Source organism: Oryzias melastigma, linkage group LG11 (genome assembly GCF_002922805.2).
Source record: "Oryzias melastigma strain HK-1 linkage group LG11, ASM292280v2, whole genome shotgun sequence".
Classification (NCBI taxonomy): domain Eukaryota; kingdom Metazoa; phylum Chordata; class Actinopteri; order Beloniformes; family Adrianichthyidae; genus Oryzias; species Oryzias melastigma.
In genome coordinates, this window is record NC_050522.1 from 24856223 (window position 1) to 24875301 (window position 19079).

Sequence of the window (19079 nt, forward strand, 5' to 3'; positions counted from 1 at the left end):
TGACACATTAAATAAATTACGTTAACAATATTGTACCCTGGGTAGAGATTTAAAAAAATATATAAATTAATATACTGTAACTACTTCAGAGGGGCCCCATGTTATTGCTCGCCTGGGGCCCCCAAACTACTAAGTCCGCCACTGCACGCTATCATCACATTTTTAAAAATAGATTTAAAACTCTTTTAAACATAGTCGTGAAATGCTTAAAACTAAATAAACATCAGGTAGTTTCAAATCAGACACTTGGACATGTCCAATAATTATTTTGTACTTATTTGTATTTTTTCCAATAGTTTTAATGGATTAAAAAAGTGAATTCTAGTTATTCTTTTTTTACTTTGATTAATAAAAACATCTGTTTATAAACACTGGATTAATTAAAAAAGGAATTCTATTAAATAAAAATATTCAAACTTAAGTTAAATGAGTCATTAATCCTTTATTAAGATAATAAAACAATTCTTTCACTCACTTGAATATTTTATTTAAAAAATAGGTTTTCAAATTGAAATATTGCTGAGACGTCATTATGTTTTATTTAAAAGGAGGGGTAAATATTTGTGCATTTAATACTAACTTTCCTTTTTTTTATTTTTGGAGAAGTAAAATATCAAATTAAATTGTTTGTTTTTGTTGTGAGGACAATAAAGGTTTAAATCCAAAATCCAGATTTTATTGGAAGAGAGTTTAAATTTGAATTCTGAAATAACCATGAGTGAACTTTTATTGATTTTGTGTTCAAATGTCGATCAAATGTTTCCCCGTTTTGTGTAGTTTTGGGTGAGTTTTAAGTAAGACGTTAAAAGCGGTGTTTGTGTTTTCTGTGGATGTTCCAAACGGCACCCATCTCACGGAATTACCCAGTAGCCGTTCACGGCTCTTTAGGTGACGGATCGTGTCCTACATCAACAGTTTTCTTTATCCTTTTCATTTGTTTTTTGGGGAAAAAGAAAAGGAGTGCAAGTAAGCCGAACTTGTATATTTTTATTGTTGTTGTTCATCTTCTTTCGGTGTGAAACTCAAAGTTTGGGAGCTTTTACACCCGGCGCAGAGCTGTTTGTGCTGCTTAGCTAGCTGCTAGGACGCGTAGCTTAGCTTACCTCATTCTGGGATACAACCTCGAGACAAGTCGGGACAAGACCAGGTCAGTGGCCGGAGATTTGGCACGTTTGGGCTAAACAGAAAGCTGTTATTTAAACCCAAAGAGAGACAAATACATTTGCGTCCCAAATCTCAGTTTTGGCTCGTTTATATATGTTTAAAAAGACTTGATACAAGGAAAGGAACTTGATTGTTGTTGTTAGCCGATTTGATGTTACTATTTAGCATGCTAGCTCATTGGGTTTTTCTTGTTTCTGTTGTGTGTAAACTGAATATTTTAAAGATAAACACAACTATTTTTTGTTTTTGGCAATGTTTGGCAGCATTTGTGTTATTTTAATAATTGTTGTTGTGTGTTCTTGACTAATATTTGCGATGTAGCTTCTAATAGCGGATGAAAGTTAGCTAAGCTAGCTGTCCAGTTTCGTTTAAATTGTATATTTTTAAGATAATCTACAGTCATTTAAAAATAATTGCGTGTTTATAAAATACGAACAGTTTTAGTGTTCGAGTAGTTGTGTAATTGAATGTTTAGATGTGCTCCGTCTGCTTGGACTGCTTCACAGCCGCTCCGTTAACGGGATTCCAGGCCTCTCCAGCGCCATTTTGTTTTGTTCTCCTAATTAAACGCTATATTTTGCCTCGTCCCCCCTGCGTTCCATCAGCAGTGAATACGCCGTACCGGTTGATAGGACCGTCCCGTCGTGGGGTCGGTGTGTGAATGAGGCGTCGTGGAGCTGCAAAGTAGAAAGCTCATGGCAGCGCAAGGTGTTGGATTCACATTATGAAACAGCATCGCAGTCCCCCTCCCAACGAGAACGGCGAGGCCTTGTGGCAAGCCTCGGCTAGCTTCACGAAAACATGCTAATTCCAGCGTTTCTTCGTCTCTTTATTCATAAACCGGCTTTAGAAAGGGTGGTTTTGTATTCTAGTTTGATAAACGGTGTTGATGCCGCCTTGTGAGGCCTCTTTTGTGATGTGGGTTGCTGCGGTGGAGCTGCTGCTCCCCGGTAATCCCTACACATCATGTAGTTTACCAGCCATCCCACGACCTAATTTTCTAATCTCATCTCGCTATTGAGCCGCAGCTTCGATGCCACCGTGTAAACCCCGAGTTTGTACAGTTTTGACCACCGTATCTTCAGTATTTGTGTGGTTTTACTCCAACCTGTGCTGAGATGAAGGAAACACACATTTGAATCCTTCTTTTCATGATTGTGGTTTCAGATTACAGCCCTGTTTGATCTGAACAAAACAGAATTTACTCTGTTTGGGGGTTGGCAGTATATCCTGAAATTGTTTTTTATGTTAAACTATAATGATTTAAGTTTGTAAACACAGATATTTCCTATTAATGTAATAAAAGACACTTGGATAGAAATAGAAGAAGCACAACTTTTAAATGTATGCCTTAAGTTTTTGGATAAATTGTTTACAACTTTTTGTGAAAAATATATTTTTGGATAGACCATGTGTATATATTAACACGAGGGATACAACGATTCACTTTCTCCACGATTTGGTTCAAGCCTCAATTTTGGGTTTTGTTTTGATTCACTACTTATTTGTGTCAAAAAAGCTAAACATTTAAACAAATCAGCTTTTCTGATTCACTACTAACATTAGTTATTATTACATGAACACAAGTAATCAGATTAAATCCTGATGAAAATAAAAATGTTTATTGTAAAAACGCCATTAAATGCTTGGACCCAATCAGACTCACTCATCAAAAATTTATTTCTAATTGAGATGGGTGGAAAATACAGAATTGTTGATCCGATTGTGGTTCATGTAAGCACTTATCCTACATGTGTCAAAGTCACGGCCCGGGGGCCGGATCCGGCCCTCCGGGTTATTCTATCCAGCCCTCCAGATCATTTTATTTTATTGTTATTAATGACCCGATGTTATCTTGCGCTCATTTCTAACTTGTATAATTTTGACAAAATATGTTTTTATGGAGAGTAAAATATTAAAAGTTATTTAAGGTTTAAGTTGATTTATTCTGGGATAATATTTCTGCCTTTTTATTATTCATAATTATGTTAAAAATTTACAGTTATGTTTTGAAAATTGGCATTCTGCTAGCTTTTTAGACTATTTTGGGATTTACGAAGATTTTTAAGGCTATTTTGGAGTTTAGCTAATATTTCAGCTACATGCTAGCTGTTTTGGCTAAATTAGACTTTTTTTAAATTTAGTTTTTAGGCTGTTTTGGAGTTAGACTAATATTTCTACGCTAGCTGTTTTGAATAATTTAGGCTTTTTTTCAGTTTTTTAGGCTATTTCGAGGTTTAGCTATTTTTCAGCCACATGCTAGCTGTTTGGCTAACCATTTTTTATTTGTTTTTTAGGCTAATTTGGCATTTAGCTAATATTTTAGCTGTCTTATCAGCTTCAGCGTTTTCAGCTATTAGCTTAATTGATTACAGTTTTCAATTTCAGCATCTTCAGCGGCCAAATTCAGCTTACAGCATTCATTATAACAGGTAATGCTATATATCTAGTTCATAATTATATTAAAAAGTTATGGTTTTAAAGTTTTAACAATGTAGTTTTAGAGTGTTCAATAAATGTTTATCTTGTTCAGCCCGCGACCTAAGGTGTGTTTTGGATTTTTGCCCCGTGTGATTGAGTTTGACCCCCTAACTTATCCCAGGTCATTATGGTTGTTTGGTCGAGGGTAGACGGTGTGTGTTCTGTTAGCGGCTTTGAAGCACAGTCCGTCCCGATACTCCACGGAACTAAGCTGTTGAACTCTTGAGATCCGTGTCTGCGATCAGGGGAAGGTGCTTTGTTAGGATGTGAGCCCCGGAGCACGGTCCGGCTTCTCTGTTCAAGCAGCCTAAACTGAAACTTAGTGACACCATTTAGCCTTCCAAATGGAGAGTTATGGAAAAATAGTCTGAATTCAGACGTCCCTTCCGTTCGATGACGTCACCAATCGTCGCCAGTCAGATGACGACTGCATGGAGCTTCCAACGCTAACATATACATAAAAACAGCAGTTTTATAACCTTTAAAAAGGTCATGCTAAAACAAAAAGTTATTACTTATATTTAAATGTAAACTTCTGTGCTTCAGAGCGTACCCTCCGCAAGTTACCCTCAGGACGGAGGGCTTTGTATTGCTCCACTTGGAGGGTGGGATCTTAGGAAAAAGTTCAGTTCGAAGCCGATCTTTGATCTTATTCAGGACATTTTGCACATGTACACAAAAACGTTTCAGTTTGCTCATACTAACTCTGGTATAATGTCATAAAACATAAATAAATCCTTTTTAAATGTAGCTCAATTGTTTGATCCTTTCAACGTAGACATACACATGTAGTAGGGATCCAAAAGTCCTTCACTTCGCCCATGATTTGCTTCAAACTTTAACTTTTACATCACAGTTTAGTTACAGTTTGATTTGTGTTTTTCAAAATGACAACAAAAAACAAAAAATTCAGAAACATCCTTTTTATTAATTTGCTAATAAGCGAGTAACAATGAAGACAAACCCTTCAGTTGTTTTATACAGAATATGATAAAACAAAAACAAATCCTTGAATTTAGCACAATTGTTCGACCTTTTCAATATAAACATTCTGTTCTGCAGTGGGGACACAACGATCTGGTTTAATGGAATAAAATATGGTCTGGTTTTAAGCTGATTTAAATTAACACACATTTGACAGCAACATTTGATATATTGATTTAAAAAAGAGAAGTTACTGATCCTATAGCAGTCATTTTGTTTTCTCTAAATGTTTTATGTGTAGCAATTTACAATTGCAGAATGAATTTGCAAAACATTTCTGGTGCAAAATAATTGGCTTAGAGTTGTTTCTGTTTCAACTAGAACTCCAAAGTCTTTTATTGCACAGTTGCAGTTTTAACGGCTAGTTCATCAACTTTGGTTGCAATTGCAGCTTGTATGATTGTAAATAATTCATATATTGTGTTTATCAGCTCTGTTATTTCTTATTGTGAAAAATGTGCCGCTGCCATTTTTTGCTTTGCTCTCAAATTAATGTTCTGATCATCTTTCAACTAAATATTCTATTAATAAAAAAAATCTGATTGGTCTTTTGTATGTAGGAAGCTGGTGACAGAGTCAACATTTGCACCTGATTCACGCTGAATTGCACACATATCATCACCGCCTGTTTTATTGATGCACAGTAAAACGAGTTTAAGCCAAAGCCCTGGCTGTTGCCATGGAGCTTCACCCAGTCTCAAGGCAAGGCATGTAAGAATATAATTTATGATGTGTTGCTATAGAAACCGACATCCTGCTTTTCGCTATTTTATGTACCTTTTTTTCGGGCGGGGGCTGTACCAGTTTTCGCATCTATTACGAGTGTTCCAGTGTAATGGTGGTCTTAAAAAAGCAGCGTCAGTCATTGGGTTCCTACATAGTTGTGGAATATTTGCACAACAGCTAAAGAAGCTGGAGTGGTGGTGGAGTTAGTGCGACGAGCTGCTCAGACGTAGGTGGATTTCCAGCAAGGATTGTCACTTTCATCCATTTATTGTCCCACAGATTACTGCTGTCTTTTTCATTTATACACTGGAAGCTTTAAGTTGTTTACGTTTGCTTTTCTGTTGATAGGATGAGTCATTATAACAGTTTAAACTAGAAACGTCCCGATCCCATCATGTGATTGGAAATTGGGCCGTATCACGTGGTTTTTAGACTTGATCATAATCAGATGTTGCATGTGATAGCTATTTTATTATCATTACTACGATCAGACCTGTAGATTTCAAGTTCATTATTGCTCATAAATACTCTAGTAGAAGTCTGCATACCATGAATGGATCAGTGTTTTATAGATGTTAAATATAGCAGAATATGACGCCAGTTTGAGCAGGAGGCGCACTAAAACAGTTAACAAGAATTTCACAACTTCTGACTTTCAATAACTCCTTTAATACATGTTTGAAACTGACAGCAAGTATCTATTTGTTTGTCTTAGTGAAAAAATAAACAGACAAGTGGCAGTGAGAAGGTTGCTAAGGGACTGTCTATAAAGTGAAAACTCCAGGAGAAAGTGATCTAAAACATCACTAATATCTCTGAAATACCTAAAAAAAATAAATGTCTACATTGACACGAGGTAACCATGAATACTCATCATCAATTTTCGTGGTACAAAGAGTTAGAAAGAAAGTAATTTTAATATGCAAGAATTTTTAATAGAGAAATGAATCATATATGATCAAAAATGTTCAATATTCCTAAAGATACTAAAGCTGCAGTTGACAAACTTTCTTTCATGACTAATTTTCACCTATTTTTACTAGTTAACCACATGTCCTAGTTGAAAGTCTCTCTATTTGTCCAAGCTACTTCACAGAAGTGCTCAGTTTAGGTGTGAAATTATTTAAAAAAAAAAGGTTTAAAAAAAAAAACAAGAATGAAAAACTGTTTTTAATTTGTCTTTCTATTTCTGTTGCAAAAGTATTGGATTAGGACTCAGTATTGGGAGATTCTCAAAATCAAAGAAGTTGGAATCAAATCTGAGCCAAAAAAAAAGTCAAATACGTCATTTGTGTTGCATTGATCCAATTTTGATCCAATGATCCATCCACTCGGATACAAATAGATCCATGAACGTCTTTGTTTTCCTCGCCCGAGCTGGAATCTGGATCAGAACTGGGCGGCTGGATAGAAAGGATATTGCTCAGCATTTGGGTTGTACCACAAAATGTTAGGTTGGGGTTGTGAGGGGCTGTCAGCTAGTGGGAGCGTGTAAACCGAGAGCTCTCAGCAACTGGGAGGGGAAGGGGGGCGGGGTTGCTCCATTCCAACAGCCCTGCTCACAATTCAGAGAGGAATTTCTGATGAACTCCTACCACTCTGCAGGAATTATGTCCTAGAAAACAGCACATGTTTTATGATTTTGGCTAAAAAAATGCATAATTCTAATTAAAAGAGCACTTTGACAGCAGATCAAAAGATGATTGAAACAATATTAAGTATTCCAAAAGTTTGAACATTCTGATTCTTCAGAAATACGATGTAGATTTAGTTCTAACAGTTACAAACAGCTAAATGAGTCAACTAAGATGGAGTCATTCAGACAGGACAGTGATCCGTTTGCCTCCTCACACTCAGTGTTTATTTATATTTATTTAAAAGACATAACGGGTTCCAACGGAGTGTCTCGTCTTTTTTTTCCTCAGTCTCAGGGTTCACCATACTCAATGAGCGGACAGCGCAATGTCAGAGCGCTCTGGGCAAACTGCAAAGGGGAAGGAAGGCAAAACCAAGTATGCGTCTCTCAACCTGTTTGATACATACAAAGGAAAGAGCCTTGAAGCACAAAAGCCAGTTGGTGAGTATTTTGGTTTTTATGACGAGCTGCTGATTCTCTAACCTTTTATTATTTCAGAAATGTTTGGATATTTGTGTCAGAGTTCATAGGGCATCAATAGAAACACATTTCTTTAAATTTAAGCACAAAAACTACCATTAGGAACAATAAAATCTGAGGTTGAGCTGAAACAAAGCTGTCGGTGTCCTGCAGGATCTTTAAAAGTCCACATTTTTTACATCTGAAGCTTTAGTGGAAGTCTTTAAAAGGTATTACATTTGATTTGACAGGTCTCACATTTCTTTGTTAGGAACTTGTTCACCTTTTAAACTCACTTTAGCTGTAAAAAACAAAGTAAAACTCATTTCCTGTCATCTGATATCCTGGAATAAATGTTCTTCTCAAAACTGATTGAACAAAAATAGAATTCAAGATGTTTTATCTAGTGTTATAAGTGAAAAATATACCAATATAATAATAGAATTTGTTCTGGTACAATTTCTTAAAATAAGTTATGGTATCCTGGCTTTTTTAAGACTAAATTATTGCTTATGGTAAACTATAAACGCTAATATCGATGTGTATTTCTCTGGAAATTGGAAATATTGTGTCTTAAAAAATACTTTTTTTACCTTTAAAGTATTTATACAGTTTTCCCGTAAAAAAATCCTTCTTTATACTAGTTCAACTGTTCTTATCATCTTAAAATAAGACTAAAATTACACATTTTAAGAGAAATTTGGCCTAAAAGTTGCATAAAAGTATGTGAAGTTTAAAATTTACTGTTATGATTATTTTTAATGTGTTAAGACTCAAATTCATATTTATGGTTTCCCTAAATCAAGCAAATCTGTTTCTTGAAACAAGACCACTCAAAGTTCGTCATTACTTTTGCATAAAAAAAGATAAAAAGTAAAAAAAAGCTGTTTTATTAGAGAGATTGGTTAAAAGTTGGTGTTTTTTAAGAACTCAGATTTAAAGTCGTAGAATAAGTCCACATTTGATTGAAAAGAAAGTTTTGTTGTTTAGATATTTAAACTAGAAACTATACAGAAATACTTTCTGATATTCAGTGTTATTGCAGTGAGTTTTTCTGATCTGTTTTTGTTTTTTCCCGCCTCAGTCACCCCCCGCCATGGCCTGCAGTCTCTTGGTAAAGTTGCCGCTGCACGGCGTATGCCGCCCCCCGCTAACCTGCCCAGTCTAAAGGCGGAGAACAAAGGCAACGATCCCAACGTCTCGCTCGTTCCCAAAGACGGCACAGGATGGGCAAGCAAACAGGAACCAGCAGACCCAAAGAGGTACGACCCACATTGGGACCCGTCATTGTGGTTGTTCTTACTGTTTCCGTCTGACATCTTTGGCGGTCTTTCTCAGTACCGATGCAGCGTCAGCACCGCAGCCGGATACGCAGCAGTCTGCGGCTTCGCAGACACCCGCACCGACCCGCCCGAAAACCCCTCCGGCTTCAGAGGTACCTCAGCTTTAGCATGCAGAGTTTTATGTTTAAAGTCGGCACTAATCATACAAAAACTGTTTAGGTACCGGCCCCAGTTTCAACCCAGGCCGCAGGGGCAAGGTCCTGGGCACAAGCCAGTGTTACACATGGAACACAAGGGGATGGTGAGCCCCGCTTTTCATGGCTTCTCTCACCCTTTCATCTCAGCATCCGCTCACGACTTGATTCCCTTACAGGTGGAAAGGGATTAAACCTACCATCGCCATTCTCTCGCGAGGAATTTCCTACCCTGCAGGCGGCTGGAGACCAGGACAAAGCTGGCAGAGAACAGGCCACTGCAGATCAGTGGTATGGGCCCGGACCAAGCCTCCGCCCCCAGAGTGAGTGGTGCTGAAATCACTGAAGCTGATAGCCGATAAAATATTAGCTAAAGGCCAAATTAGCCTAAAAAATGTAATAAAAAAAAAGGAACCTAAGTTACCCAAAACAGCTAGCATGTAGCTGAAATATTAGCTACACTCCAAAATAGCCTAAAAAATATTGGTAAATGCAAAAATATTCCAAAAAGCTATGAGAATGCTATTTTTAAAACTTTAAAACAGTAACTTTTTAACATAATTATGAATAATAAAAAGGCAGAAATATTATTCCAGAATAAATCAACTTAAACCTTAAATAACTTTCAATATTTTATTTTCCATAAAAATATATTTTTTCAAAATTATGCAAGTTAGAAAGAACCGCTAGAAAGTAGTAAAATTCTGTCCAGGCAGACAAAAAATTCTTAAAAGATGCAATAATGTAGAAAAAAAGAGTTCAAAAGGGAAAACAAGCTAAAAAAAAAGAAAACAGTTGATACAATTACTTCATACTGAATGTTGTACAGCCCCATAATTTGTATTTTTTGCTATTTCTAAGACAATGGTTTTATATATATATATATATATATTTTTTTTTTTTGGAACATAAATTTAATGTTTTGTTTCCAAAATGATAAGTAAGCTAACATGCCAACGTTTATTGAACTTTAAATCAAAATTATAATTGTAAAATTTGAATTTTTTTGTGTCTCAAAGTTTTTCTTTAGTCAAAGACTTTAGAGCAAAATGATTTTGACTCATTTAGCTACTAACTGGCTCTTAATGAGACAATGAAGAAGTCTTTGATTTTGAGAAAAGCTTGGAGAGCTGTTGAGCAAAGAGAAGTTTAAACAACTTCATACCTGGAAAAATATGAAAGTCTAAAGAAATGTTTGGGTCAAAAGGTCATCTAGTTTGAAGTGTAGCGGTATCGGCCTAGAATTTCTAAGTATATAAACTCAATTACTTGAATCGATGTTCATAAAGCTGATGATTTCCTTCCAAAGTGGAGGATTTTTTAGAATTGGATGTGAAAAACAAAAACGTATCATCCTGGGATTTGAACCAGTCACCTCTAAGACCACGTCAGGCATTTCCTAAAGTAACGGCCGACTCTGTTCCCTCGATTTCTCCTCAGACGTTACAAGTTGGCGGGATGGTGGGGGCCGAGCCCTGGCACCCACCATGCCTGGGGAGGGGGCAGTCGAGGGTGGCACAGGTGGCGCTCTGGCGATGGATGGGGCAGCCGGCGTCCCCCCACCAAACTCCCAGAACCACGGGCCACCTAGGAATCCTCCTGCAGGCAGTCCCGCCCTGCCCCTGCCCCAACCCCCCGTGGGGCCCGGGTTCCCTCCTTATCGAGGGATCATGCCTCCCTTTGTAAGTGTATCCAAACTGAGTTCTGGTTGGGGTAGTTAAACCTCGATGTAAACTGTTTTTATTTTCCATCTTCACTAGATGTATCCTCCCTATCTGCCCTTCCCGGCGGCCCCTTTCGGCCCTCAGGGACCCTACAGGTATCCGGCGCCTGGGGAGGGGCCTGGTCCAAGGTCAGATTTGCTTTTCCTATTTTGATTTGAACATCAAATTGTTATAAAAACTATAACTTTCCTTTTGTTTGTTTTTTCTTAGGTTCCCACGTGGATCTGACAACCGGGCTCAAGGCAACCCTCGGGATTTAGGTGGAGAGGTGGTGAAGCGGCCCTCCATCCTGAAACAGGACGACCTGAAGGAGCTGGACGAGCTGGACCATGACGGGGACGAGGGCTGGGCAGGTGACACGAAGAGCTGCGCCACACGTCAACATTCAGCAGAAACATCTGACAGAAACTGCTTTTAAAGCGTCGTGTTTGGTTTAGTTTTGCACATTGTTTTTCTGTTTTGTTTAATGTATTTTTATATTTTTGCATGTAGTTTCTACTTTTTAAAAAGTGTTTTATTTCGTGAACAACTGCCAGGGGACTGCAGATGGAAACTAGGCCACGTTCAAAAACTAGAATATTTATGTCCTGCAGCAGTCCTGGGGCCCGTTTCAAGAAGCAGGTTTTGTTGGAACTCTGAGTTCGTGAACTCCAAATTCGGCAAAACTCTGAGTTTTCGGTAATCCCCCTAGAAACCGGTGAAAATACATTTTAGAACAACCCTTCCCCCAAAAATGATGACATCACAGCAGGAGTAACCATAAAAAATGAAATGAATGGAGACAAAATCTCTTAATGGGCTCCAAAAATGTTTTAAAATCCATTTAAATCACGTTTGTTTTAATGTTCATCAATAGAAAATACAATACATATATAAATAAATTATAATTGTCTTAGGAAAATAATATTAGTAGAAGTTCACATGTGTTGGAACTGTTTTCTATAGTCTGTGGTTTTACAGTCATCATTATCCAGTAATTATAACTTGTTTTTTGGTTATTTTTTTAAACGCACCACCAAAGGAAGCGTTTTAAGAGTCTAAAATCTTCTGTCTCGTTTTGAAGGAGCGCACGAGGAGATTGATTACTCTGCAAAGCTGAAGTTCAGCGACGATGAGGGTGAGGAAGAGGGAGAAGAGGAGAGGACGGAGGGCAAGAATGACTCACGGTGAGGAAACGAGGATCTGGAAGTGAACTTTATCTCTTCACAGTATTGACTTTTGGAGTATAAATAGACTGCAGTTTGTTTATGTTTGTTTTGTTTAAATCTTGCTCTTCAGGGAGGCACAGAGGTCCCAGGATGCTGGCCCGGCATCATCTCACCCTCAAGCCTCAGATCGGGGTCGCACCCCTCCCTCCAATGCTGACAATGGCCCCCAACCCCCCTCCAGCAAGCCAGGATGGGCCGAGGAGGGAGGAGCCAGTTGGGGAAGCCAGGGAGCGCCAGCCAATTACCAGGTATGGAGCCGAGACGGAAGCGATGTGTGAGCAGGGCGGAGTTCGCCGTCACCGTGGAGACGAGATTTTCCTGTTAGTGTCTGGTTGTGTCAGTGTAGAGAACTGGTGGAGCTCGGCTAACCGCGTCTGCCTGTACAGGGGCGCAGGCCTGGATTGGGTGGCCCCCGGGAGCAGCCCTCCCCCCCACCTGGGCCGCTCCTTGGACAAGGCCCCTACTGCTTTTATCGGCAGGTAGACAACTAGATTGGGTCACAGACGAGTCATCTCCACCATGACCATTAGCTGTTGTCGATGGGTCCTTTTAAAAATCATCTTTAGTTCAAGTTTTTTTTTCCAGCTTCAGTTTTTGTGATCATTCTCAGAATGTCATCTATTCTGATCAGCATTGTAGCCCGAGTTCTAAATGGTTGTTGTTACACTTTAGGAACGCTCACTCGGTCAGGGCGCACCTCCTGGTCCAGGGAAGCCTGCTCCCGCCCAGCTTCAGCCGGCAGGAGGTGGCCCCGCCCCTCCCGCCCAGCCGGGTCATGGCGCCCAGGGAGACGACGAGGACGAGACTTGGCGTCAACGCAGGAAACAGTCGTCCACGGAGATCTCTGCTGCCGTGGAGCGGGCGCGGCGCCGCCGCGAGGAGGAGGAGCGAAGGATGGAGGAGGAGCGGCGCGCAGCCTGCGCTGAGAAACTGAAACGGTTGGACGAGAAGCAGCAACAACAGCAGGGCGGCAGCGCAACAGGCGGCAGCAGCAAGCCCCCCAGCCTGGACGGGAACTCTGCGGCCCCCACAGCCGGCAGCCCGACCCCTTCTGCCTCGGCGTCGTCCCCGAACATCAGCCAGCCTTCCTCGCCGTGCGTGGACCCAGAGGAGCCTCCGGTGGTCGCCGCCCCACCTGGACCCGGCCCTGCAGCGCATGAACGTCAACGAGCTAGCAGCAACAGCAGCTACGACTCTGGTGCAGGTGAGACGTTCAGACGCCGATGCACTTCAGCCACTCGTCAATCATGATGATTGACAAACGATGAGAACGCAGTCGACTAAAACTGTGGAAACGTTTTGACTAATAGTTTGAGAAGACATCGTCTGGATTAATAGATAAAAAGGGTAATAAATGTTCAAATGATGAACCATAAAATACTTAAAAGCCAAATAAATACATGATTGAATTAAATGCTAAGTTACCATGTTCCACTCCTGGACTGAAGAGAGGCCTCATCTGAGACCTGGTTCTCATGCGTATAGATTAGAGAGCAGAACCTGAAAATGAGTTCAGAGAAACTGGAAGCTAAAAAAAACAGTTGGATGTCCACTTTAGCCTCGCACGGACCGGTCTGTGAAAATATTGTCTGACAGTAAAGCGGACCATTGCCTGAAATGGTTTGAGACCACTGCATTAAGACATTTAGAAGCTAGACGGAGAACCATAAAATCAATCCTGAAGCTGAAAGGCCGCCAGTGCAGAAACTTGAAGATAGAAGTGAAGTGGGCTCTCTTCCTTGTGTTAGTTAAAATGTGTATCTGAAGTCAGATGCTTTGGAAAACCAGATAAAAATGCATTAGAAAAGTGATAAAACCATCGATTGAAGATCATGTCTGACTTTTTCAATGAAAAAAGCATTCTTAGTTGCTCGAGACTGGTTTTTTGTGAAGCTAAGATCTATATCAAAGATATACTTACTTCTATTTGAGTTTTGAAGATTTACCTTTTTGAGTTTCTGTTTTGTCCTTGTTGAGTTTTAGAAAATTAGCTAAAATCGAATCTTTAGCATCACTAAAACATGAATGAAGTTTGTCAATGGGATGTAGGTCATCAGGTCGTATAGAGCAGAGTATCATCTTCATAAAGAGAAGACCTTAAAGGAAGAACCTCGTTTTTTTAAGTCAAAGTGTCTAATTATTTCAACTTTGATATTTTTCTTCAGATGCTCAACAGTGTGCTCCGTCGGCCGTGCCAAAGCCACAGCCGCCCATCCTGGACGTACCATTGACGGGGGAGAGCAAGGAAGAGTCCACGGTCAGTCCTCACGTACGGCCGGGGGGCGTGGCTGAGCGAGGAGTCGACCCTGTGAAATCTGAGAACATTGGTGGAGGAGCAGGTCGACAAACCGGAGGTCCTCCAGGCCAGGGTTACTCCAAGTACCAAAAGTCTCTTCCACCTCGCTTCCAGAGGCAGCAGCAAGTAAGGGTGCTTACCGTCTCGTCAAATCAGAATTTATGAAGAGCGTCCGTCACGTTTTTATCGACGTTTCTCTTGTTTTCAGGAGCAGCTCCTCAAGCAGCAGCAGCAGTGGCAGCAGCAGCAGCACAGCCAGGCGTCACAGAGTCAGCTGTCCCCACAAACCCAGGCCGCCTCGCCGGGCTCCGCCCCCCAACCAGGGCCTGGACCTAAGCAGGGCGGGCCCATGTATCAGCCTGGCAGCATGGTCCGGCCTCAGCCTCTGCCGCTGAATTTCGACCCTCGCTGGATGATGATGCCCTACATGGACCCCCGCATGATGCAGGGTCGCCCCCCACCCATGGAGTATTATTCAGCTGGCATGCACCCATCCGGTTAGTGCTGGGGTGTCAAACTCAATCGCACAGGGGACCAAAATCCAAAACACACCTTAGGTTGACAGGATAAACATTTATTAAACACTCTAAAACAGTTTTTTTAAACTTTAAAACCTTAACTTGTTAACATAATTATGAACTAGATATTTAACAGTACCAGTGATAATGCTAGTGTGGATGCTGTAAACTGAATTTGGACCGCTGAAGATGCTGAAGCTGATAGCTGAACGTGCTGAAATTGATAGTTAAAAACCCTGAAGCTGATAGCTGAAAACTCTGAAACTTTTAGACAACCAAAATATTAGCTAAATGCCAACTTAGCCTACCAAAGCAAACAAAAAAACGCTAGCATGTTGCTGAAAAATAGCTAAACTTCAAAATGGCCTTAAAAAACTGACAAAAGCTTAAACAAACAGCTAGCATGTAGGTAAATGCCAAAATACTCCATAAAGCTAGCTAAGTGCCAATTTTAAAAACTTTTAAACCTTAATTTTTAACATAATTATGAATAATAAAAAAGCAGGAATATTATTCCAGAATAAATTAACTTAAACCTTAAATAACTTTCAATATTTTACTCTCCATAAAAATATATTTTGTCAAAATTCTACAAGTTAGAGATGAGTGCAAGATAACATCTGGTCATTAACAAGAATAAAATGATTTGGAGGGCCGCATCCGGCCCCCGGGCCTTGACTTTAATACTTGTGGGTTAGTGGCTCTAAAATGAAAACCAGATCGCCATACTGAAAAACAGTCATGGTAATTGCTGTCGGCCAACAAAAATCAGTTTTATCTGATAAAACATGTTTATTAAACTTGTTTTATTTTTTACAGGGCTCATTGGACGAGAGCGGTCAGATTCAGGGGGGTCCGACCCCTTCGACAGGCAACAACCGCATCCCGGGCATCAACATCGCGGGACTCCACCTATGGATCCTAAACTGGCCTGGGGACCAGAAGTGTTTCCCAGTGGAGGGGAGGGTCGTGGACTGACCTCTCCTCACAGGCAGAAGCAGGCTTTGGAGGACGAGGAGGGGACCAAGGGGACCAGGTAACGAACTTTACCTATTCAGGTTTCTGCTTTGAAATTACATCAGATTTTATTGACAGTTCCTGCAGGTATTCAAACCTCAAACAATCTATAATAAATTTGATTTAATTGATCTTAAAGGATGCTGCTACAAAGTTCTTCCTTGTATCGGGTTTACAGAGCTGGTTATTTTGGCTAAAGTGAAGCCGTGCCGACTCCTTGGCTGACTTTAACCATAAATGAATATTGGATTGGATTATTCATGAAATAGGAATTATTTTGTGAGTTATTTTCATACCTGGAAGTAAAACGCCTCGATCTCAAGTTTATTGAACATTTGTTCACGTCTATGTACTACTAAGCAATATCTTCTGCGTGTTCTGTGAAATGACTGGAGCTAACGGCGCTAGCAACTGTTGCTAAGGACTTTTCTTACGACCAGATCCAACGACAATAGCGAAGTTTTAAGCATAAAGTAAGCTGAAAGAAATCTAAGGAGGGATTTTTGTGCCACCATTTTGCAAGCAAAAGTCACACTTTTGAAATCAAAATTTTCTAAGTTGCTAGCAAAGTGTAAAGTGTTGCAAATAATATATTTATTATTTGCTTTGAAAACCTTTTTTTGGTCAAAGAAATTTTTTTGCAAACATTTTTAGATGTGTAGTGCCTCATCTCGCTTTCACCCTATCTTTGATTTTGCATTTAACGTTTTCTCAGCATTATGTTTGTGCCGCCCCAACCAGCCTGCTGATTGGTCTAGATTCTATCCAATCAGGTGTCTGCCTCGCATTGCAGTGCTTGGGGACGAGGCGGACTCTGGACTTTCTATCAGTGCTGTTTTTCAAAGCAAATATTAAATATTTTATTTGCAACACTTTACATTTTGTTTGCAATTTAGAACATTTTGATCTCAAAAGTGTGACTTTTGCTTGCAATACGGTGGCACAAAAATCACTCCGTTCAAATCTATTATCAAAGAAGAATAGACATGCAGAAGATATTGCTAGACATTGAACTTTTATATTAAGGCGGGGGCCGCAAATGGCCCGCGGGCCGCCAGTTTGTGACCCCTGATCTAAAAAGTTTACATGCAGCATAAAACAACAAATCATTAAACTTTCATTCAAGTCAATCCAAACATTCATAGCCTACTTCAGTCCAGATCAGACTAATAAAACCATTTTCTCTTAAATGTTTTATAATAATTACATATAAAAGGGACAACAAATGATATTTATGAGTCTCTGTGTAGTAAAAGTGTCTCATAAAGTCTTATATTTAGTATATTTCAGTTTGTAATGTCAGCAGTGGAATAATTGCTCCTTTTTCTTGAATGTTTGCCATAGGAGTGACACGCCTCCACATCGCCTGCGAGACGGCGCTCTGGGACCGATCCAGCAGCCCACCTCTTCATCCGGAACATCCAACCAAACCCCTCCCCCCCCTGCCAGCGCCCAGGGCGGCAGCCACCACGCTCATCACTACATGAGCGGCAGGGGAAGCTACAGCAACTTCCCCGACCAGGCCGCCAGGATCCCCCCCCACCAGCAGCAGCAGCGGGTGGAGGAACGGGGGGGCCAGCCGCATAGCTTCCCCCAGCAGGACGACGGACCTCCCAGAGGATCCCAGCAAGGCCAGATATGGGGCGCGCCGCACTACGACCACAACGGGCGAGCGGACGGCCCCTCTGTGGAGAACTCTCACCACCACCAACATCACGGACACCACCCTCCACAGACTCACTTCCCGCTTCACCCCAACAAGGCAGAACACGGCCGCGACAGGGCGGGCGAGGCCCCCGCCAAGAAGGCCGCCTCCTCCCCCCCTCTACACCAGCCGTCTTTGTCGTCTTCTTGCTCCTCGTCCTCCGCTTCGTCAGCGAGGGAGGACGGGAACGCGAAAGCGAGCCAGCATAAACACCCGCCGCAGAGGGACGCGGACTCGGAGAAGCAGAACAACTCCGGCAACAGCCACACCAAGCTGGACAAGATGGGCCCTCCCTATGCCCCCCACCCCTCCATCCCCGCTGGTCCCCTGCTTCCTCAACCCCAGCAGCATCCCAAAGCAAACCAAAGAGGAGGACGGGAGCACAAAACCGAGACCCAGTGGGGGCCACGGCCTGGCAGCAGCAATATGGGCGGGGGGTCGTCTCACGGTCGGAGAGCCAACAACGCAGGAGGCGGTACTAACCACCGCGGGGGCGAGGACGGCACTCCATCTGACCACAAACCCCCCAATCAGACCGGGTGCAACAACCCCAACAAGAGGGCCGGCCCCATTAAGAAGCCGGTGCTGAAGGAGTTCCGGAAGGAAAGGGGGGAGAGCGACGGCGGCGGAAAAATGGGCTTCGGAAAAGACAAAGACCAAGATGGTGGCCAGCCCGCTGCCGGAAAACAGGAAGTTACCTTCCAGAACAGCTCCGCCCCGTCTAAAGAGGAGCCCAACCAGGCTACCAAACCCAGGAATGGAGGAAAAGATCGTCCGCCAGGTGGCGGGGTGCCCGGTCGAGGGCCCAAAGATGGAGACGTCGCCCCATCAGCCTTTTTGGGGCCCTCTGCAAAGAAGGACAGAGATCGCTCCTTTGAGAGAGGGGGCCCCAACTCCCACCACGCCATGTCTGCCAAGAACGGCAGAGGCAGCCGAGGGCGCGGCGGAGAGTTCTACGGGCGTGGCCGCGGCTACCGTGGTGGCTTTGTGGCCGGTGCCAGTCCCGCCGGCGCCGGTCGGGGCAGAATGGGAGGCAGGAGTGGCAGAGACTACCGCTCGTCGGTCGGCGTCGGCCACCACCAGGAGCTGAAGGGCGACGGACCTGTGAGCCGGCACGGCCAGGACCGCTCCCAACACAACCCTGCCCGAGCCAGGAACCGCAGCGAAACCCGGAGCGAGGGCTCGGAATATGAGGAGATCCCCAAGAGGAGGAGGGAGAGGGGCTCGGAGACCGGTAGCGAGAGCGGCCCCAGCGACCACTCCGACAAGGAAGACGGCAAGAAGCGCCACGCCAAGAGTGGCTCAGACAACACCGGCGCCACTGGGAACGTTTCATCGGCAGCACCCAGAGGTCCCCAGGCGCGTGTCTTCACCCCCAGGGGCGTGCCCTCCAGGAGAGGGAGGGGAGGGGGTGGAGGTGGTGGTGGAGGGGGGAACATGTATAGAAATAGCGGCAACCTCGGAGGACCGGCTGGAGGAAATCGGGTTGGACCAGGTCCTAACGGCGGTGCCGCCAAGCCCACAAATTTAGGCCGGAAACAGCAAGCCCCGCCCCAGATCCCTGCCCCGAAAGACTCGGGCCGGGGGGGCGCCGCAGGAGAGAAAAAGGACAAAGTAGCCGAAGGAGGTCAAAGTCACAATCAGGGGACCAACCCCCCTCAGGCATCTGCCCCCGCCCCCGCAT

The 19079-nt window shown here is 42.5% G+C and overlaps 1 protein-coding gene and 1 long non-coding RNA gene across 2 annotated transcripts in view; one reads left to right on the top strand and one right to left on the bottom strand.

Annotated features, from left to right (window-relative positions):
- Positions 1-1506, bottom strand: part of LOC118599317 — a 5326-nt gene extending 3820 nt beyond the window's left edge. The window contains exon 1 of the long non-coding RNA XR_004948621.1: positions 1104-1506. This is a non-coding gene — a long non-coding RNA (uncharacterized LOC118599317). The remainder of the gene's footprint in view (positions 1-1103) is intronic.
- prrc2a (proline-rich coiled-coil 2A) overlaps positions 823-19079 on the top strand; it is a gene marked incomplete in the record, with an annotated part of 19182 nt that continues 925 nt past the window's right edge. The window contains 16 exon segments of the mRNA XM_024298240.1: positions 823-1147; positions 7281-7432; positions 8535-8712; positions 8789-8885; positions 8953-9034; positions 9107-9250; positions 10368-10609; positions 10688-10779; positions 10862-11004; positions 11715-11817; positions 11930-12107; positions 12532-13063; positions 14025-14281; positions 14364-14652; positions 15493-15709; positions 17035-19079. Of these exon segments, the coding sequence (XP_024154008.1) occupies positions 7318-7432; positions 8535-8712; positions 8789-8885; positions 8953-9034; positions 9107-9250; positions 10368-10609; positions 10688-10779; positions 10862-11004; positions 11715-11817; positions 11930-12107; positions 12532-13063; positions 14025-14281; positions 14364-14652; positions 15493-15709; positions 17035-19079 (4714 nt within the window).